Source organism: Uloborus diversus, chromosome 5 (genome assembly GCF_026930045.1).
Source record: "Uloborus diversus isolate 005 chromosome 5, Udiv.v.3.1, whole genome shotgun sequence".
In the NCBI taxonomy this organism is placed as follows: Eukaryota; Metazoa; Arthropoda; class Arachnida; order Araneae; family Uloboridae; genus Uloborus; species Uloborus diversus.
This window is the reverse complement of record NC_072735.1, coordinates 92,417,856-92,441,016: the sequence shown is the minus strand read 5'-3', so window position 1 is coordinate 92,441,016 and position 23,161 is coordinate 92,417,856. Positions and strand designations below refer to the sequence as shown.

Genomic DNA, 23,161 nt, shown 5'->3' with positions numbered 1-23,161 from the left:
ATTATCTTTTTAAAATTGTCCTTTCTTACTTAACTTTCAATTACTTAGGCATGTAAGTTACCAAAAAAAAAAAAAAAATGCAGAAATAATGACAGCTGATGTCCTGCATATAATTTAATACAAAATTTAGATGCAGAAAAATTCAGGTGGGCTGAGTTGTTGTATAACCTGGGTTTTGCCAATCCTGGATGCAGTATTCCAAGAAAACATTATTGTTTTATATCCATAAACATAACAGGATGTTAAACATCTATTCTGATTAGTAGAGTGTGGATGTTTTTAAACTTACTGTAGTAAAATCTCACTACAGAGACTTCCAATACAACAAAATAAGTAAACAGTCCTGTTTTAATTGCCATTACATTGCCAGAATTCCATCACAACAAAATTCTGGTAACAACGAGCACAATTTGCAGTCCTGTGAAGTTTGTTGTAAGGGGATTTAACACTCTGTGTTAGATTTTAAATGACATTACTACTTCTGTTTCATGACAGTGTTTTTTTTTCCCTTAAAGAATATACAATAGACACTTTTAGAGCATTTATTCGAAACAAGTTCATAAAAGATTCCCTAGTTGAACTCCAATTATTCACTAAAACATTCACTTTTCAAGTTCCATAAAGTATTTATATTAATAACCCCAAAGTCTAAGAAGGTTTGATCATTAATTTACCGGGGATTGTCATCAACATTGAATTTCAACCAGTCATATACCCTAGCTTCACTTGGCAGACAATTTTAATTTTTGGTATCAAATGAAGTGAATGAAAAGAGACTCTTTGAAAAGTGAAAAGAAAACAAACTTGTTTGAATCGTTTCTTTTGCCATTTTAATCATTCACAAAATAAATCCACAAATCAGATATTTTCTACATGAAATGTATCTCATAATAATGGATGCACTAGTAATAAATCACATGACAGACCTTCCTGTGCATCCATACATGGACATAAAATTATGGTAAAACCTAGTTGGCCCGGGCCAAATTCGTGAGAAAGATAAAAATGTGAAGAGTCAGATTCTTTCCTCCTCCACATACATGCTCAACAGTAAAGCCACCTAACAAAACTTCCCGGAGCCCAAAGGTATCACAAAGCATCATTAGGAGTTCCACATGAAACAGTAAAAAACAAAAGGTATACATAAAGCTTTTATGAAAGAAATGCAAATTAATGTCCATCAACTATTCAATCAGTCTGACACTAATTTATAACAGAAAACTAATCTATTCCTTAAAACGCATAGGATAAATTCCCAGGTCAGAGCACGGCTTAAATATATAATATTTTCACAAAATTAACTATACTTCAAATCAATCAATTTATGTAACAGCATTTTTTTTTGTAATAAAAGTTAAAAATTATGGTCATTTTTAATTTTCAGAATATTTAAACTTAACTTTTGTGCTGGTTTAAAAGGAACTACATCAATAAATAGTCATACTTGAATGTTATGTGTTTCCTATACTTTAGAGACTTCAGAAATGGTGAAAAGAGTAAGAAACACTGCCCTAAAACTTTGCGATTCAATATTAAAAGGGTCTTTTCAAAAAATTGTGAGTTTCTTTAAAACCTTGTAGTGCTTGGTACATTAAATCAATTCAATGCTGAAAAATATTCTTGACACCATTATTTCAATGGCAACCAAGTTAAGAATCAATCCTTTATGACAGAGAGGACATATTTTCTTCAAACAATTCTTCTACTTGACCAAAACATTCCACCATATCTGGAGATGAATTGGGGCAGATTTCTGTAGAAAAAACAGTTCAGAGAACTGAGCCTTCTTCTGAATGAAAACAGATTATCACTTTCTTTTCTTCAAACTTGATTGCAAGCAAGAGAACAAAGAGCCTAAGCTACGGTAGTCGCCATGCCATAATTTTACTTCTGTGAAATTGTGGCACATAAAAGTAAGTTTTGGCTGCAATGTCAATTTTTAACATTTGTAAATGTTTGTTAAATGTAGCATATTTTTCAACTTCAACATTATTCTCACGGATTTACTAAATGACTAACTAAAATTATGCACAATGTAAAACAAATTGTAAAGCAAACATTTTTATAACAGGCAATTTTAGTACAAATAGTACATAGAAAATCTTTCTGTCACTCCACACAGACTGAGGAGGAAAAAATATGCTTTTTTTTTTCACTTGTTTGACCAAGCTAAAATAAAAATCCCCTACCTATAAAAAACAATAGATTTTTTTTAAATTCCATTCTTTCATAACATTTAAGGAAATTATGAAAAATTAAGTGCTTACATGTAATTTTGGAAAAATACCTGAATTTTCAATGACTTTACCATGAATTGAGGATTGTAAATCGCTTGCATAGTCAAGACAAGCAATAGCATTTTTTAGTTCACATGGATCAACAAAGTTCTACCATCATTCACATTTAATTTGTACTAGAAATGAATTCAGACACCCCCCCCCCTCCGAGCTGAGAGACGGAAATGAGCGGTTTGGAAGATATTCAAGTGAGACACGTTCACTACAACAAAAGAAAAAAGCACAATGCAAATGATATCGAGAACAAAAGTATGCATTTGAAAAATAAAATGTACAATGATAATACAGGGTAATTTAAATAAAATCCGGGCAATTTCAGCTAGAGCCATATACAAATCGATGAGGACTTTAAACACACCTTAAGATATAAAAAGTAAGCCAGTTGTTTTTTCTCGGATTGCAAACAAAATACATATATATATAACGCGACCCCGCAGTCAGTCAGTGAGTGCTTGAGGGACCGCAACGCGTCAAGTTCGACGGGCCACGGGGGGTCTTTCCTAAGAGTCTTTTTTGGGTTCCTTCTCTTCGTCATCGTTGAAGTTCAGCCAGCTCTGTTCCACAATGGTTGCTACTCGTTTCTCATACTCTCTCCGATTCTCCTGGTACAGCTGGGCGGCCAGGCTGTTTGCCGGACTGTTCGGGTTCGGTTCGTCCAGCAGGGACTGTGAAGATAGAATCAAGTGGTTAATTCTGAGAGTAGGAACAAAGTAAATAGACAGTCAAGAATAATAAATTGCATTAAAAGTTCTATTAAAATGTAAAATAATCTGCAATTTCTTTCTGAGGAACCATATTGCGATAACCCAGCTTCGTTTATTACTACCGTACCTTAGCTATCCAAGTAGAAGAAAATGGTAAATGTTGAACAATCCAAATTCCTTAAGCAAATGCAAAACAAATGGGGACAGGCTCTTAAAACTTGACTGCATTCATAGCTTGAAATTTTGTAAATTTTTTGATCTGCCATATATCCATGGACAGTTTTATGGTGAAAAGATATGTAGACATTTTCTTGGGTCAAATTTTGGAAAATGGAAGCTTTTTCAAAATCTCTTGACAAAATTTAAAAAAATAAGTCAAATAATGAATGCTGAATTTGATGAATTTTAACAAAATGATCAAGGTAATGTGATTTTTTGAGGGAGTTATTCAACAACATTAAAAAGCATCATGTGACCAGTAGGGGAGAGGAGGGAGGAATGGGACAGTGGGAGGAGTGGGACAGCTAAAATTACGGCAAAAAAATCACTTTATTTTATTGTCAGTTTGACCACTATAAGGCCTGTTTATAGCTTCTCTTTATTTCATACTTGCATTTTATCCAGCAGGAAGTTTCAGTTAATAATTGGAAAAGGTTTAATTTCTCACCACCAAAGTAAGTTTCTAATCTATTTTTAGTTTTATTTCTTTATTTATGTAATTTGTAAAACTAACATAATATATTATTATTGTAATCTTAAGTATATAATGTATGCTTATCAGCAATTTAATTAAGCCTAAAACCAGCATGGTTTATGTGACAAGTTACTTTTTAGAAGCAATGTGTAGAGGGAGGAATGGGACACTCCGAAGAGGGAGCAATGGGACATGCCCCATAAATATGTCCCTTCTGTAAAGGGGCTGTTCAAATATTACATAAGCATGTTTTTATCAATTTTTGACCTCTCCTCCCCCTTGTCAGCAGAAATATGCAAATCGCAACCCCCCCCCCCTTAATAATAACATAAGCTAAATGTCTTATGCAAGCATCACTCAAACATTCCCCCCTTCCATTGTCAGCAAAAATAAGCAAATTGCTAACCCCCCCCCCCTAACTATGTTGCAAGGGTGGAGAGCATTTATGATACTGAAAGCTACAATGCAAAATTTATGAGAAAGGACATGAAATTTTAATTTTCCTCAACAAGATGACTGTAGCATTATAGATAAAACAGATATTATCATGAAATTACCACCACCACAATTGGTTGGTGGGACCAGTAGAGCAGTCTTGTTTCTCTTTTAATGTGGACCTTTCTAATTATGACATTCGCTAATTTTTCTGTAATTTTCAAATGTGTCCCACCCCTCCCATACTCATGTCCCACTCCTCCCACCCAGGAGGGAGGAATGGGACAAAATTTTTGAAATTTGCAATTAGTCAAGTGTGAAAATAATAAAATGTTTAAACATTGTGTATATTTTTAAAATGTAGTTATAGTATGCAAGTTTATTGTGTGAGCTTTTGCATTAATGAATAAGTAGAGGATTATGAATAAGAATCATTTATGTGAAAAGTGTCCCAATCCTCCCTCCTCTCCCCTATACACAAATTACAAAAACAGAAGAAGAAAAAAGCTGTTTTGGGAGAAGTGAGGTTAATTAGCAACATTGATTCTTAACAAACTTGAACACAGGACAATGAAGCAACACACTACGTAAGGATATAGAAAAGCAACCTCTAAACAAGAGTTTCTGAAAAAAATTGCAAAAACATAACAGAATGACTTCTTTGAAAGAGACCTCTCTAAAAGTGAAGTAATGAAGAAGTCACATATACCAAAAAAAAAAAAAGGTAAAAACAAAAAAGCTGAAAGAGTTTAATATATGTGTTATTGATGAAAAGGTCATCAATATCATCTCCTGATGCATCAGCTATTTAGTCAAAAATCTAAATAATAACATTTTAAATCATTTTGCATCAGCTGGTCAAATCCATGGGTAATTGACGGACATTCACAAAGCAAAACAATAAGTATTCTGAAACAAACACAAAATACGTTTTTAAAAAGACATTTTTTGTGCTTTGTTTTCTTTAACAAATTATTATTGTTATTTTTTAGGCTATATTCATGGTGTAGTTGAATTTTACAAAACACATTTTCCAGGGTCTGGTCAGAGGAAATTTGGGTCCGTTTAAGGACCCTCCACAATATTGCAACAATTCAAAAGGGACCTTTCATAAAACTCTGATCAATCAAAATAGACTATTCCACAAAGCTCTAATTATTGTTCTCTTTGTTGATTCTCAGGCTGCGACTCAGACCATTACTGATTACTATCTATATCCTTCAGAACTTGAGCTTGAGTCTAAAAAATCCATCGACTCTCTTTTGCGTTGCGGAAGAAAGGTTGTCTTCCAGTGGATTCCAGGCCATTGTGGCATCTATGGAAATGAACGAGTAGACATCTTGGCTAAAGAGGCTGCGTCCCTGCATCCACCTTCTCGCCCGGTTCCATTTAGAAACGCTAAGTGACTTCTTGCAAGCAAAATCCAACATGCTACAGTCTCTGCCCTGAGGAACAAAGCTGACGGAAAGCACTGGGCTTGCCTTCTGGATGATGAGCACGCCTTTCTCTCCTTCCCAGAGCCCTGGGAGCTGCCTCTTTTCGAACCATTACTGGAGATGACTATCTACAGGCCCATTTACATAAAATTAACCTGGCAGATTCACCTCTCTGTGTGCTCTGTGGGGGGACTTCTCCAATGACAGGGGAGCATCTTTATAGTTACTACTCTTTTCATGATATTCATAACTGTGATGACTTCCAGGCCCTAACACCCTTTGAAGCCACTTCATTGTTATACTGGACAGCAAGTCGCCTTATGTTTGAAAGAACGATGGTGGGCGTAATTAAAAAAAAAAAAACAAAGCTCTAATTGACCAAATTGGAATTTTCACTAACACATTTACTGATAGAACAGTAAGTGAATTTAGAATCTAAGATACATCCGTCAGCCCCGATTTAGCGTCCACCCTTTAAAGCACCAATTGCATTTAGAATCATATGGGGGGGGGGAGCTCTTAGAGTTCACCCCCCCCCAAAAGTTCAGTTTGATGTTTAAATATGTTTAGATTAAAAAATTTCCAAAAAATATTGTTCCAAAACTCAAATGTCTTTCATATGTATATTAATTGCATATAATGCTTTTAGTGAGTCAAGGCTGGTTTTCAACCATCCGCAAAGCTTCGCATTAAAGTTTATAAACTCTCCCTGAAATTATTTTCTGGTTATATGGCCTTGCTTCCCATTGCACTACCACACGTGCATCTAAACAATTCCATTAAGGAGTTTTAAAGTAATTAATCAGTTAAAGAGCTAAAGAAATATAATTCCAACCAATACCACATCACAGGAAAAGATTTTTTCAAAAATTTCTATCTTATTTTCAAAAAAAGTCAGAAATTTGAGCTCTGACTTGTTTGTAAAAAATTTGTTCTGAATCTATGTATGTACTACTTAAGGGCTACAAAGTCATCCAAATACATCACAGCAAAGCATTTTTTGCCATTTAATTTGTATAATGTAGAAAAAAAAAGCTGATTCATTAGCAGACAATGCAAGAGAAAAGCGGGGCCCCTTTTACATTAATGATAATCGATGCTACAAGAATGAAAATCAGCTGAACATGAGATGTTGGAAGAAGTTTTGTGGGTGCAAGGTGGAATTTTGGGATTCTGAATTTTTGTGGAATTTTTGAACTTTTCAGGAAGGATGCAATTTGGCATTTTTTAGAAAGACAAAATATGTATCTTTGTAAAACTACATTAGTTCATGAAACATGTACATTTGAGTACAAGCAAAGGAAGCAAGAAATCTCGATTTTTGTTGATGCTAAAAAAAGCAAAAGATGTTGGAAGAAGTTTTGTGGGTGCAAGGTGGAATTTTGGGATTCTGAATTTTTAATTTTTGAACTTTTCAGGAAGGATGCAATTTGGCATTTTTTAGAAAGACAAAATATGTATCTTTGTAAAACTACATTAGTTCATGAAACATGTACATTTGAGTACAAGCAAAGGAAGCAAGAAATCTCGATTTTTGTTGTAAAAAAAGCAAAAGTGGGAAACTAGCATCTTAAAAAAATTATTTCTTTGATGTTGATGTATTGCAGAGAACCATGTGAGATTTTTATGTGAAAGTATAAAAGGTTCCAACAGTTAAAAAATTACTAACCATACTGAAAAAAAAAAAAAAAAAAACACTTTTCCTTGGCCAAAAAAGACAGTAAAATACTCCTCGAAATTGGATTTACTTGGAAGAAAACACAAAATAAAAGGAAAATTCTAATGGAAAAAACGGATTATATTTTGGCCAGAACAAAATTTTTAAGGAGCATACAGAAAACAAAGTAGCAAAAAAAACCTCTAATTTACATCGCCAAGACCTGGAGACAGTAGTCTCACATTTGGAAAATATTGGCGATTATCAAACTTTTGGAGTAATTGAAACTGGAAATGTATCTAACCAGATTCTTGTTTCATGTGCTGGCAGTGAAGTAAGTTTTTACCCAATACAAATCTAATTTACAAAGCAAATACAATTACGGGGGCAAGCATAGGCAGATGAATTCCATATTTTTGAGAACTGGCCCAAGAAAAGCTAATTCCAAATCCTCCATCTGTCGTAATTATTGACAATGCTCCTTACCACACAATACAATTAAATAAGCCACCCAATTCATTGGATAGAAAATGTTTAATAATGGATTGGCTTTCAAAAAAAAAATCATTTTCTTCATCCAGCAGATAAAATGAATTGGTAGAACTGGCAAATCAAAATAAGCCAAGTGCTAAAACGTACAAATTTCATTCCAGGTTTGAAGAACATGGTCATTTAGTTCTAAGACTCCCCCCTACCACTGACATGAATGTGATTGAGTACGCATGGGCTGAATTACAAAAATAGATTCTCAATCATAAAACAATACGGGAAATTGCCATGTTTAATTTGTGAAGAACATCAGAAGAAGCGATCAATAGTATAGCTTTGGAAAATTGAAATAATATTGCCAACATGTGAATAACTTAGGAAAAGAGTATTAGGATAAAGATAGAATAATAGAAGAATTGTGTGACCCGTATGTTTTTCTTATAATCTTGACAGAAAAACTGAACAACTTTGGCAACAACCAGTTAACAGTAGCTCTATGCGAACATAGAATGTCTAACTGGCTGTTGTGCAGTGCTCTTTTCTTTCTCCCCAATGTTTTTGAAATTTTGTCTTTTGATAACATTCTCACGCTGCTTACTCATTGCCACCGTTTCTACACAAAGGGAAACATTATTAGTAATGCATTATTTTCACTGCCTCATAAAGAGAAAAAAAGAAATCACAGAATGCTTCATGCTTTTCAAGGGGAAAGTGTTTACATTTTGAAATCAAATTTTGTTCTAATTTCACCAAAAAAGAGAATTTTCTTCTGTAAAGCAGATACTAAGGAGAAAAACAGCTCTTGGTATTTATTAAGGTGAGTAGACAACAATTTACTGTCAGTAGTTCCAAAAATTTTTCTGTATGTAATCATTTTGCAAATTTTTATACTTCAACAACTTTGATTTCACCATTTAATTTTCTTGCAATAAAACAACCACTTTTTTTTTTAAACACACACACACACAAGAAGACTTTGAGCCATTATCGGTACACCTATACAAAACATTGCCTACAATAACTATGAAAATTTATATACAATTCAAAATTTTTCTGAAACTGATGCATCAAAAACTATACCTGTATTGACGTCAAAATTGCAGAAACGTCATATGTGGGACTCCACCGATTTTGAAGAATGTCCAAGCAGATACTTCCATCTGCATAAACTAAAAACATAAAAAAGAAACTAAACAAAATATTTAAAATTGAACTAAAACATTGGAAGTAAATGTATTTTTATATTTTTCTATCCTGTCACTAAATGAATATATTCTTAAACATTCGATACACAAATGAACAAAATAAATACAGGGTTGGGATTGGATGGGGAAGACGATGGTATAGCCAGGAAAAATTTGGAGGGGAGGTACAACTAAATTTTAGGGGGTTATAGGGGGTTAGTTTTAGTCCTTTCCTATAGTCAAAAAGGGAAATTTGAAGAATTTTGGTGGGAGTTACATTCTTAAATTTGTTACTCTAATGAATTCATGATATAAAAAAATAAACAAAAGTGTATACAAACAACAGAAATATAGAAACAAAAACTTAGATCAACATTCAATATTTTATATATTGCTGTACTACACAAGAATTTGATTTGTTAATGAAGTAATCTTGAAATTACAGCGAATTTTTTATGTCATCTGAAAGATTCAAGCTAAAAAATAAGAAAAGTAGCAATTTTTTTTCTCAAAAGTAAGAACTTTTGTACTTAAGAAGGAAAAAGTAGGACCAAAATGAGCCTTTGTCACAGTGCTTTGCAATTTCTGAAAAATTCAAATTCAGAAAACGATATGTTTTAATTTTGAATACTTTGTTTTATAGGAATTTATGATGAAAAATAAATTTATCAAAAAAAAAAAAGTATTTCCAATTGGAGATAGCTAAATTATATTTTCAAAAGAAGAGAAAAAAATATTCTAAAATAATAAAAACTGATTCTTTTTTTATCATTTTGCCAGCACATATGATAAAATCATAAAGAAGTAAAAGATGCAACTGACGATTAACGGATGGCAAAGGGAAATTCCCCACTGGTAACCTTATACGCATCATACGCTAGGTGTTATCGCCAATGGGGTCCTGCTTAGTGATTTTTGTGCAAAGAAGAGAAATGTCAAACAACAAATACTGTTAAAATGTCGATTTTCCATCTAAATTTGAAAATGTTTTACAAAAATATCAGTAGAATAACAGATCATGTTTGAAATTTTGTAGAGCTGTGAGCTGTTACTGTTTTGTTTAGTTGAATGTATTCATAACAACTGTAAGTTTAACCCCCCCCCCCCAAAAAAAAAATATCTGAAAATACAGTTACAACTTTCTTTAGTTCAGATTCATGTAAATAACAAGGATTAAAAGCAATTTTACCAAGACCTAGTTAGAAAGGGTAAAAATTATTATAAAAGTCGCAAAAGGTACCCGGTCATTGACGCTAGGGTTAACGCACTGCAATTGTTATTTATGTACTGTTCAATATTTAATGTATTAATTGTGCAAAATAAGTTAAGAAATTAACAATACAAAAACTTTTTAATTAAGTTTTTGAAAAAGTAAACCATCTACAATAATGAATTAACAGAAAGAATTATTGGCATCTGGATTGTAATGCAATTCAGACATATCAAATGCAATTTTAAGAAAAATGCTTATTTTAAAGATACTGAATGAAAACACTTTCTAACAATTAAAAATTTATTTTAACAATTAAAATTTGATTTTGATACCCTGCAATTAGGGAACCAAAATACAGGAAAGATAAAGTTCAGTGGCGGTTATGTGGAAAAAAACATTCGATTGGCTGTTATTCAGCGGAGGGTTGCAGCCAGGGAGATAGTTTCATATTCATTTCTGGAAGTTCCAGAACTCAGTTTTCTATTCGTAACAATGAGAGCAACGTTTTCTTAGTAAACTAAAATGTTTGATACATACTAGCATCAAGTAGATATTTTCGATATAAAACGACATTATAAGTATCATACATATACTTTCATGACAAAACAATAAATATGAAAAAAAGCACTTTGTGCTAAATACATGTCTCTTAAATATCTAAAGAAAACCTTTAAGGACTGCCGATGGCTACTATACTTTTCCAGGTTCTGCTATATGTAATAAACAACAACATCAGAAATGTGTCAAGACAAATGAATAAATGAAAATCTTACCATTGGGGTGAAACATTTTAGATACAAATCGCACCGTGGGTGGCTTGTTGGGATACTCTTCAGTAAATTCTAAAGTTAATTTAAAAGTGCCGTCTTCAAAAGGAGTGTCATGGGGGCTGAAAGAAAAGATTTTAAACTAGTTTTATAAACAAAAATTTAAATTTAGGAATCATGACACCATGGACAAGTTTTCTGGGAATCAAATGAAATTTAGGTGCCATTTTAAATAAACTAAATATATGCGAGATTAAAAATTCCATAATGGAATAAATATACCATGCCGAATAGCACATATTAATACAGGCATGAACAATTATGTTGCATAAGAGTGACAGTTAAAAGAAGATTAAATTGACAGTAGCTCAACATTACTTTTTTTAAAACAAGTTTTACTTAAATTTTAATCAGCATTTTATTGTTCTATTTAAATGGAAATCCATTAGTTAAGCTTGGGACCACAATTAAGGTAACACCAGAGGAACCCGTGAAGAGTGGTCCAAGGTCCTATACTATCGAAATTTTAATAGTAGAGGAGAGGAAGAATTATACATTCTATTAATAGCCCAGAGTCATTCTGCCGTTGAGAAAAAGACAACCTCTTATTTTTTCATTCAAACCTACATACATGAACGAAGAAAGTGGGATCCAGCCTCTAGTTTATGAGCACACAAATTAGGAAAATATGCCAAAGTTTAAGCTGAGTTCAAAAGTTCTTTAGAAAAGAAGCTAAAATTGAAAAAAAAGTATTTTAGCAATACTCTAAATTGTTGAAGGTTAATGAAATCTATTCGTTTTGAAATTCCTCAGTGTGTTTCATCTCCAGCGAAAACTAAATTTAATATTCAGCTATGTCATCCTTGAAGAAATAAATACACAATAGGTAATAATTTTAATTCTTATTTTTAATTTGAAATAAAAAATTTAGAATCATACTTATCATTGAAAAAACAAAAGTTTGACTTTAAAAACATTACAAATCTCCCCTCCTCAATAATGCATTTATTGGGGGAAATAATGCCCAATGGTGTCCATATGGATGGGCCGGGGAGTGGGGGGGGGGGGGGGGGGGGGGGCTCAAGTCCCCCTTTGAAATTAGAACTACCTTGCTTTTAGTACTTTTTTCTTTGCAAAAATGTAAAAACATTTCTTCTCCAGCAATTAATAAGTAAGTTATTAAAAATGTCAAATTTTAATAACTCTAATCTATACTGAAATCGGTTTCTATGGGGAAAACATCCTGCTAAACTATGAGTAAAATAACTGAGCCCTGCCTTTAAACTTTGCATATGGATGCCGTAGATAATGTCCCTTAAAAGTAAGTACTGTTGAACATTATCGTGAAACATCTTTGTTGAGATTAATAATAAGATGAAGTAGAATATTGCCAAGCTTGGTTCCTCTCTCTTTTTCTTTTGGCAAGAAAGCAAAAACGTATTTGTTGATTTTCGCAAAAGAAACAGCACTTTCACATTTTAAGAAAAATGTGATTTAGCAGAAACCCAAATACATGCAAAGAATTAGCAACATGAGCTTAGATATGCAAGTATAATGTTTGCAAATAGGGGGGGGGATTTTTTCAAATTGTAGCTCAAAAAATGCAAAATTAGATGATACTAAAGCATGATACTTCAGTGATATTAAGGAGAAACAGGTCAAGTTTAGAGGTAATTTTTCATAACTTTTTTTCTAAATTGAAGTTCTGAATATGCCATAGTAAGGATGTCCCTATTGTCAAGAAATGCCAGTAAAGGATAGGATTCAAGTGATCTGTCTTATTAGGGGTTGGAGTAGGGGTTTTAAAAATTTTGAGACATAATTTTGATAAAATTTTAGGACATTTTTAGGACAACAAATATCAAGTTTTTTTAAAAAGTTACATGTAATTTACTAGCTCGATTTTTGTAGTGGAAGATAAAACATTTTAAATTCAAACTTGAAAACGACAATAGAACCCCATTCAATCTTTTATTCTTTAACACAGCGACACATTATAAAGTAGAAATATATACTAGTAGGATTAATGTATGTCGAATTGCTTCTTTACTAGCCTTGTTGTTGTTTCATCAAAGTGAATTACAAAGAATGATAAAGAAATATCCTTAATAAGGAGGGATTTAAAGTAAGGTGCACAAGTCCAAAATTTATTATGCACTTAACTTTTATCAGATAATTTGATACTTTTTGCCATCTCAGAATCATCAAAAATGATTTATCTGTAAATTAAAGATAAATCATTTAAAGATGCAAATGAATAATTGTTTTTTACGGCAACTAAAACTAAGAAAACCTCCGATTTCAAAATTTTATCTTGGGGTGAATTTTGGTACAAAAGTTTTGAATTGCTTCATCAGAACCAATTTGTTTTCAGTAGAAGGCGAAGAACATGAAATTTTAAAGAACAGCTTGATTTTTCAAGCTACTTGCCAACGTCTTATGTCTCGCCACATCAGCATGAAACAGTAACTCTGAAAATCCTTGATTATCAATATTGGAAAGATGATGCACAAATAGAACAAAATGCTTTAAATTCATCCTTTTCTGCATGGCACCATGTACTGATCTTGTGTTCATTTTTCTCTGCTATTTCCAACCACAAGGAAGAGAATTTCGTTTTCTGTGGCATTTTAATAAAACATTACTATTTACATAATTAAAGCCAAAAGTTAGTGACTAAACTTAAAAATTATATGTGCAAGAAATAATCCAACACCACCAAACAAAAACACAAAGCAAACCAACTCTTTGTACTGGAAGAACAAGATAATGCACTGACCACTGTAAAAATAAAATTACTTCCCACCAGGGGACAACCCACTAAAATTTTGCTCTAAATATATTTTTTAAATCAAGTGTTTATATGTCTTAATTTTACTTCAATAAGCAATGATACCTTTTACATCCCCCTCGACCACAGAACTGCAATTTGAAAAAAGGAGGGAATACTCCACCCCACCCTTCTTTTTGACACATTTTTCATTTCTTTTCAAAGGGGAAAAATAAAAAATATCATATTCTATCCCTTTCCCTTAACACTTTTTCTGCAACATTTGCTGCATAGTTTTTATTTTCTTTACTATTTTTTATACCCTTTTTGCAGAAGAGGTATGACTGCAAGAATTACAAAGTGTAGATAAAAAAAATAGCTTTATATTGAGCATATTTTTGGTTATTTCACTGTATATATATATATACATATATATAAGCTAGTCCAGTCTGATAACTGCCGATATTAGCCAGCGAACATCAACATTCACATTACAAAGACAATGGCGGAAGATCTAATATTTCCTTTGAATCACAAGTCTAGGTCGCCATTCTCCAATTTCTGTCATGGCAACAGTCATGAGATAAAAATATGTAACCATACTAATGGTAATGGCATCGCCAGTGGTATAAAAAGGCAAGGCTTTATACTTATGTTTTGCGCAAATGATTCATATGTGAAAAAGTTCCCGATATGATTATGGCTGCAAGAAAGGAATTATTTCCTTAAATAAATGGGAAATTACTCTTAATTAAAAATAGCATGATGCCATAACATATTTTGAAACAACTCACCCAAAAATCACAGCATTCCATATCATTATGTTATTGTCCGTGGGAGCACCGCTCACACCGGCGGGTGGATCTTCCTGCAGTCTTCAATAAAAAAATTAAAAAAAAAAAAAAAAAAACAATTATACTAAATGAAAATACTAAGATTCAAAACAATAAAACAAAAATACAAACACACACAAAATTAGATCAAGCACTTGTTTAGTATTTTACATAATCTCCTACTGGGGATATTTGGATATTCGAACTTTAGTGCCTCGTTGCAATGTTTTTTTTTGTGTGGCAACCTTGCTACATTGATGATAATATCAATTGCACTTCAAAAGTCGGGACATTAAAAAAAAAAATATTGCTGAACATATGAGTATTTTTACTCTTAGTTCTTACTTATAGTTGAGGCAAACCTAACTTCGCAGCATTGTGAAGGCTACGCGGATCCTAATCACAGCATTACGACACTGCCAGGTTAGGTTTGCCCAAACTATAGATCCAGCTTAGGAAATAAGTGGTATCGCCTCATAGTTTGAGATTCAAAACATATGAAATATGTAGCAATATTATAAATTGCATCAAAAAAATTTCTGTGCAAAAAAAAAAATAAATAAATAAAATAACTTAAAATTTTTGAAATGTGAATGACAAAACTAAATGTCGATGCAGTGTACTAGATGATTTTAGCTAACATTTTATTAATAAACGGGGTACAAATGGTTTTAATTTTTTTAATAGTAAAAATTTAATTTTTGAAAATCACACTCTAAATTTTCCTGTATTTCTGTAAAAGGTAAGTGGTTAGAGTTTGTAACTGAAGTCATAGCTCAAAATTTTTTAAATGCACACAATAAATGATGCTAAAAAGTTGTTTGTTTTCTTGCTGAAAATGTAATTTACCAAATGTCGTAAAATTGCTCCCTAACTTTACAGAACCGCTCCTCAATATCAGAATTTCAGGAGCAGTATTGCCCCTCAAAATAAAATACTTATTACACTGTAAAGCAGAGTCAGATAAAAATATGAAGTATCTGCGCACGCAACTCAAAAGTATCTGCAAGCTAATCCTTGTCTATCACATAAAAAAAGCAGCAGAGGGGGGGGGGGGGGGGGGTTCCAAAAAAAAAAAAAAACATTTTTTTATCATAAGAAATAAATACTTGCTTTGAGGTTACAAGGAACTAATTTTCATGCCAATTATGTGAGCCTATGGATGCAAAGACCTAAGCTAAATTTAAAAATTTTGAAACTAAGCTTCTTTTAGCAGATATCTTTGCACTCGTAAGCTCACATATTTTTGGGTATTATATCTCCACTGCCGATCATACATTGGTGGGACCTTTCTTTTCTTAAGCTATCAAGTTACGAAATTAATAGGATATCCAAATTTCGGAGAATGAAGGAAAAACTAGCAGTTCACTGATTCTTGAAAATGCTCTGTTGAGGGAGGGGACAAAAGCAAGTGCAATAAATCTAGTAGCAAAAATGTTATTTATGAAGATGAGAGCTGCCACTAGGAGCAAGTCCCGTATCTGCCTTTGGTCCCTTAATAGCCCAATGCATACAAGGATTCCAAAACTATACCGTATTTTTGCGTCTAAGCACCGTGGCGCTCACGAGAAAAAGTTTATAAATTGCCGATGTGTCGGATACAGCAAGTGCAGTGCGGCGCATACGATGCTTTTTTTTAACAGTTTACAACAATTTTCCAGAAAATAAACTAATAATCTTACTAATATTATATATGCGAAAGTTTGTCTGTATGGATGTATGGATGGATGTATGGATGTTTGTTACTCTTTCACGCAAAAACTACTGAACGGATTTTGATGAAACTTTACAATAATATAGCTTATGCATCAGAATAACACATAGGGTAGTTTTCGTCCCGTTATGGGGGGGAAACCCCCTTAGGGGGGTAATAAAACAATTTTTGTATAAATTCTCTAATATTGGGATGAAAAATACTTGCACATATTTACATTATATGTCCATCGAAAGCTCTGATTTTTCTGCTGAAGATGGCACCTGTTCGAAATTTCTAAGTAGAATAAAAAACGAGTTATGAGCTTTTTAGATCCATGTTCGAAGGCTTTCCTCAACTCAATACAGTATTTAGTGTATCATCTCAACTCCCTGTCGATAGCGACAATTGTTGTATTGTTGACTTTCTTTGCTTTTCGTGATTGTTCAAGGCTTTTCTCAAGTCAAATCTTAAAGTAAGATTTTTGCACAAGATTGGCAAATAATACATGATTTGGCTGATGATTTTCCATTTAAACGGAACTTTAGTGTAATTAATGGTTTTTATTATTATTTATGCTAATTGAACACTTACTCATTATCCAAACAACCAGCAGATCGCCAAAATTTTTGCAGAAAGATTTCCGTAGCTGATGCATTTGGCAGTTATTTCAACGTTGCTGTTTTTGAAGCCGAAGACTACGTCATAATGTTTCTCAGCTTTCACCATGTAAACAAAATATCGCCAATCAAATAATTTTCAAAAGACTTTTTTTACTGTGTTAAATAATCCAGCAACTAAATTAGGCAAATCCATAAACAGCACAAAAACTTCCATTAATTTTCCTTTTTGCACAATTTCAAACAATCACCAAATTTTATTACTTATTTTGGTAACATTTCGGATGAAACTGTTTAGCGCCATTTTATGGTGACCAAAAATATCTCAGCATCTGGCGACGATATCTCTGTAACGAAAATTAATATCATATCGTTTTACAAAGTAAGGAAAGAATGGGGGAGCATCATCGAAGGTACCTCGAAACGACTTTCGCAAATTCGGTAAAATCGCACCAAGAGCCACAATGATTGAAATTTCCCGAAATAACTAAAGCAAGTATAAGGGGATTACGAGCGCAGCTACTTTTTTTTAATCACTTCGTACTTCATTAGCCATACAGAGAAGGTTTTAGACTCCATGTTAAAAAAAAGTATCAACAGATTAATCTTTTTAAACATGAGAAGATTAATTTCATGTTTTTTAAATTTGTATATGCTTAAATATAGTGCTTTCGTTTCTAAATCAATACTACTTTGTTCTTTATACTTATTGCTATTTTATTTTATGGGTAAGGAAGAAACTCGATTTTTAATCACGTCAAAAAGATGTGTTTTAAATTCTTTTACTTAAAACAGAAAACAAAAGCAAGTAACGATTTTTTCTAATAATTATTACTGACCCAGGCAACGCCGGGTATTTTTGCTAGTAAGAAAATTAAAATGTTTGGAACTTTCTTCGAAATGATCGGAATTGTGTTCAAAATGTGTTTTGAATAAAAAAGAACAAAATTTTCCTTAAGAATTCCTGGTAGCATTGTTAAACACGTTTTTTCCCCAAGCGATTAACTATGCAAAAAATTGATGAATTCACAATCGGCGTATTTCGCCTTTTTCGCACAGTTTATAGAAATTTAAGTCTTTAATTAATGGGAAGATAATATTAAATTATGGCAGAATGTGTTTTATTGTTTTAATTTTTAGTTAAAAGGATTGAGCTAAATTCGGGAAAATGTCCAAATTTTCGAGTATAGATCGAGAAAATTTGCGGAATTTTTACTTTGCGGTAAAGACCGAATCTTTTGCTTTAAGTACCGTTGTTTGGACTAAAGGGTAGAAATTTAAGCGAGTCCTGTAATTATATCAAAGTAAGTTCATAACTTTTTTTAAACATCCATAAAGGCGAAAGTTCAAAGTTTTTTTCATGCGCAATGTTGAAATTTTCGGCAGCGATCCGAAATTCGGCAAAAGTCTGTAATTCGTTTTTTTTAAAAATAATATTTAATCTGTTTAAATTGCGAGATGCGAGGACTCACAATGAATGTATCCACACAGCAGCAAATATATTCATCTTACGCGCTTGCATATACTATCTATTAATATTTTTTACAAATTAATTAAATAATATCAGTTCAAAACAAATTAAAAGTGAAGAGTAAGAATTTAAACGATTATCATGACATGCGCATGCCTGCATCGAATGTATCCACCTTGCGCACTTACTATACGTGTATACTATCCATTTATAATTTTTACAAATTAACTAAATAATATCAGTTTAAAACCCAGTGGCAAAAAGTTTTGTAGCTGTCTGCGACAAGCTTTCAGAACTTCATAATCTGTCTGCAACATTTCGGGCGTGGTTTCGATAAAAAAATAATAAACCAGTCTTTTTAAATAATAATTTTTGAAATAAGGCAGGACCCCTCCCCCTCCCCAAAGATGATGGTTCACTTCCCCAAATTCTTTGAAGCACTCCCCTCCCAAAGAAAGAGACCTCCCCCCCCCCAAAAAAAAAAACTGAGACAAAAATCTTTCTCAAATTACCTCCTAAAAGTTTCAACGGTGCAATCTGATGACCCCTCACCCCTCTGTCCTTGGTGGGCACCTGACATTTGCAATTATGCGTTGGCTATTGAACAGGGCTCTGTCCAGGATTTTTCACAGGGTCTATTTTATTTGTGAAAAATCAATTCATTTTTTGAAAGTATAAAAATAGCTCATAAAAGAATTTTTTAAAAATTGTTTTAGAATTGCATTTTAGAAGCCTATGATAAACAGTTCATTAATATCTATAGACACAGTTGCAGAAAAACTAAAATTAAACCATCTATTCAGCAGTTAAGTTTTTGACTCAAACAGAAACAGAATTTTGTTTTAAAATGGAGTTTTAATGGATTTTTCATTTATTTGCCTCCATATGAAGCAAAGTTAGGTTGAAAAAAAAGAGTAAAATTTCAATTTTCATATCGGATGCAATCAGATTGCATTTATCAAAATGGAAGCAATAAAAGTATAAAAAAGGTAAATAAATATATTTTTATTTTTTTTTGTACACAGAAATATGCGTTATTTTGATTTTAGATTTACTTTTTCAGTAAACAATTTGAAAAAGATCGTTTTGTTTTGGTTTATAAGTGCGGCAGGCAGGCAAACAAGAATAATCAGGTGTGTGATCATTCTCTCCCTGCGTCAGCAGTTCATTATGTCCGACAGGTGCGGACAGCTTTACTATTTTTTTTTTTTTTTTGCGGACAATTTTTATTTTTTTTAAGCGCGGACAGAACTGTCCACGATAGGGTTCCGTTGTCCGCGACATCGTCGCCCGTGTCATGGCGTTTCTGCCACTGGGGTTTAAAACAAATTAGAAGTAAGAATTTGAACGATTATTGCGAGATGCACGTGCCTGCAGCGAATGTATCCGCACAGCAGCGAATACATCCACCGAACGCGCGGGTGTATATACTATCTGGTAATAATTTTTACAATCTAAATAAATAATATCAATATCAATTTAAAACGAATTAGAAGTAAAGAGTATGAACTTTTACGATTATTGAATGACGTGCAACTCCGCGGCTATGTATCTGCACGTCAGCGGATGTGTCCGCGCACGGCGTGCACACGTGCGTCTACATTACCTAGCTCTGCTGTAAAGATCTTGTTATTTTTTAGTTCAAAAAATGTTTTTATGTAGCTTAATTTTAAACAGAAATTTGATGTTGTGAATGAAATTAATAATAATTTTCAGTTTTACTTTTAGTAGGAGAGAGGGAGCACATGTGGACTATTTTTAGCTTCATTCAAAAATTTAAACTTTTTCATTTTATTTCAATTTTTGCAACAATCACCTTTGCACTTGATATGTATCTCTTTAAATAGAAGAGCTCAATAATAAAAAGCTGTGAAAATATTTTCATTTTAAAAATATATTTTAAGATACACAAAAAATATCCACAAGCACCTATTCTTGGGATACATTTGGACATGATTGAAGCACATTTGAACAACATAAATAAAACAAAATAATTTAAATTAACAAAGACAAATGACTTAAATTCATATGAATTAAAAACTCACTTCATTTCCAGGGTTTGATTTTTATTTTAATTGGATTCCTTTCAAATTTTTTTCTTTAAATAGACGGCCCTGTAGGACTCTGTCTGCTTTGAATTTAAAAGTCTGCTTTGAATATAAACTATATATCACAACACCATAATGTCTAAACATTTTTAAAATAAATTAAAATTATTGAACCCTGGCTAAACTTTTTTCCCATGGTCTTGAAAAAGTATGGAGTTGCTTTGCACAGCTTTATAGCTGTTTGTCTTCCTTCACCAGTTGATATCAGTCATTAATTTTTTTAAAAAAGTTGCTGCATAATTTAAGGAAAAAAAAACTTGATAAACAAGTAAATATACTTATTGTACTATTACAAGAGAAAAGATTAGCAATGCTGAAAATAAAGATCACTTGAGGGAAGAACAAATAGCTTTTTTTTTTAGATTGCTGCAATTCTTGTTAAAAGAAGTTAGGTAGACCTTTCCTGCAGCTATAGTAAAGTAAGCATTTTTCTATTTAAGCTTTCCAGGTCACATTACTTAAATTGCTTAAATTGTAGTTGGTTAGATTTCGTAACTTAAATAGTAGTAGCTAACTTTTATTCCCGAAAAGGTCAGTATGAAGTTTGGTATAATTTTTGGTATTTGCGAGATTGCTCGAAAATGCTCATTTAAATGAATTTTGGCAAGAAAGTGGAGCAAAATCATTCCTTTGTGAAATTTCAGTTTTTGCACAGAAATCATGCAAAATGCAGAACAGTTAGCAACCATGCATACCATGAGGGAGAACCATGTAAGAGGAAAAGTAAGACACGGAAAATAAAAGGAACAACACATTAAATGTTAAAATAATGAAGCAAAATTGCAGATGTCCGCCCAAAAATTTGTAATTCATTTCACTGACAAAACTACATGTCCCCTCCTCCCCAAAACTTAATATGCAGCTCCTTTCCAAATGTGCAGTCACAGAACTTTCTACATCACAGAAAACTAGATCCAAAATTGCATCCTCTCAAGTTTCATGAGTTACAACTTGATCAAAGAAACAGTCACCAATTACTGTTAAAAATTCTCTTCTCTGCCATTTCCAGAATAAAAATTATTCCAATCAAAACCCGGAAAATTGAAATCCCCCATTATGATGACAAATCCCTTACTGGACATGACACTAATAATGTAAAAATACATCTGTTCATCTTGTCCTTGGCTCAAATTAGGTGGACTATAAATGTTACCAAATTGCAATTATTGGCCCTTATTGCTCATCAACCTAAGTCAAACCATATCAATATGCATTGCCACCTCAAAGCTACAGTAGGATATCTTACTGTTATTTCTGGGATTATTCTGGGACCTTACTGCTGCTCTGAGGTGATGATATATGCGTCCGCAGACTGATAAATAGAGATACTTTGTTATTTGTTGGATAAATTGAAAAGAATATTTTTGTTCTGAGCTGTGTTCCTCTAATGTTAATCTTCATGGGAAGGCTTACCTCCCCCTGGCAATAACCAGTGGGCCATTAGAATACTGGTTATTGCCAACACATATTGTGTTTTATACCATTCAAATTCTTGAGAATATAAAATAGTCAAACCCATAATACATTTAATTTAACAATGTTGTATTACAAAAAAAAAAAAAAAAAAAGAAAACATATTTAAAACGTGGTGATGTTTAAAACCTAATTTGAGAAGTAATAAAAAAGGGGGGATCCTCGATGCAACATCTGGCTCCCTGTCTTCAATTATGCTATTTTCAAAGGTTTAGCCACTAGTTGAATGACAACATGCACAAGAAATTTTCCTTTGAAAAAATTTCATATGTGTGCATAAAGTATTCACGATAAGAGAAAAAAATATTTGAAACATTTTCATCTCATAACTATAAATAATAAGCAGACCAATTTTATTCTACTTTTTCAGTCTTAATTATGACTTCGCAGCACACATTCCAGAAAGAACTAGCATGTAAATAACATCCAAGAAGAAATCATCTCTCGATCCTTGAAAGGAGAGGTTGAATCATGCTTCAAGCACTCCTGATTTAAACACATTATGACTACAGATGATAGCCAGCCATTTAAACCATGCAAGCTTGTTTATTATATTTCAAGTTTTATAATATATTTTATACATTAAGATAACTTTTGTCCTCAACGAACAAAAACATAGCACAAGGACAAATATTTTTAATCATCTAGGCCTAAACACAATCAAAATATGCAATAAAGGAAAACAAAAATTTAACATAGGAGATGAACGATGTACTTACCTTTTAAAATCACGCATTAGTCGTCTCCGAGCTGGAGTAGACATTACCCTAATGTTTTAAATCTAATTTTCAGGTTGATTACACAGAAACAAAACGCACAAATACTTAATTTTGGTTTATTTTTAAATGCGTTGCTTTCCTAAGCCTCAATGCAAACAAATTTTGCTCAACAACCCTGTCACCTTTCTAGTTACCACTCGATAGTTCGACTCGTCGTGACGTCATAATACGAGAATCGAAATACGTCAACATAAAAAAAGAAATGACTCAATCAAAGCAATTTTTTAAATTGCCCTCATGGAAAATTTTATTTTGGACACTGAAAGTAAAATTTTGAGTATGCTCACAAGAAACGTTGCATAAACTTCGTAGCGCGAGAACTCTTTTGTACTTCTCGTACATCCCTGATGCGAAAGGCTTCCCTTGACATTATCAAGATTATGAGATAAATACAACTTATTATTCAACTGTAAACTTTATTTTTTAAATTATTTCAAACTTTCTCGCACGAATTTTCAGTTTCTTTGTTAATCTGCCTCCTCTTCTCCTTCATATGGTAGGACCTTGAGCGCCCATAAAGGTTCGAATATCAACTTCA

The 23,161-nt window shown here is 32.6% G+C and overlaps 1 protein-coding gene across 1 annotated transcript; it reads right to left on the bottom strand.

Moving 5' to 3' along the window:
- Nucleotides 1–2,534: 2,534 nt before the first annotated feature.
- Nucleotides 2,535–22,890, bottom strand: LOC129222038 (ubiquitin-conjugating enzyme E2 A). The gene is made up of 5 exons (XM_054856454.1): nt 22,564–22,890; nt 14,441–14,521; nt 10,883–10,998; nt 8,793–8,881; nt 2,535–2,962 (listed from the first exon to the last, which is right to left on the bottom strand). Exons 1-5 carry the CDS (start codon nt 22,605–22,607, stop codon nt 2,798–2,800), a joined length of 495 nt encoding a protein of 164 aa, XP_054712429.1. The 5' UTR covers nt 22,608–22,890; the 3' UTR covers nt 2,535–2,797.
- Nucleotides 22,891–23,161: the final 271 nt, after the last annotated feature.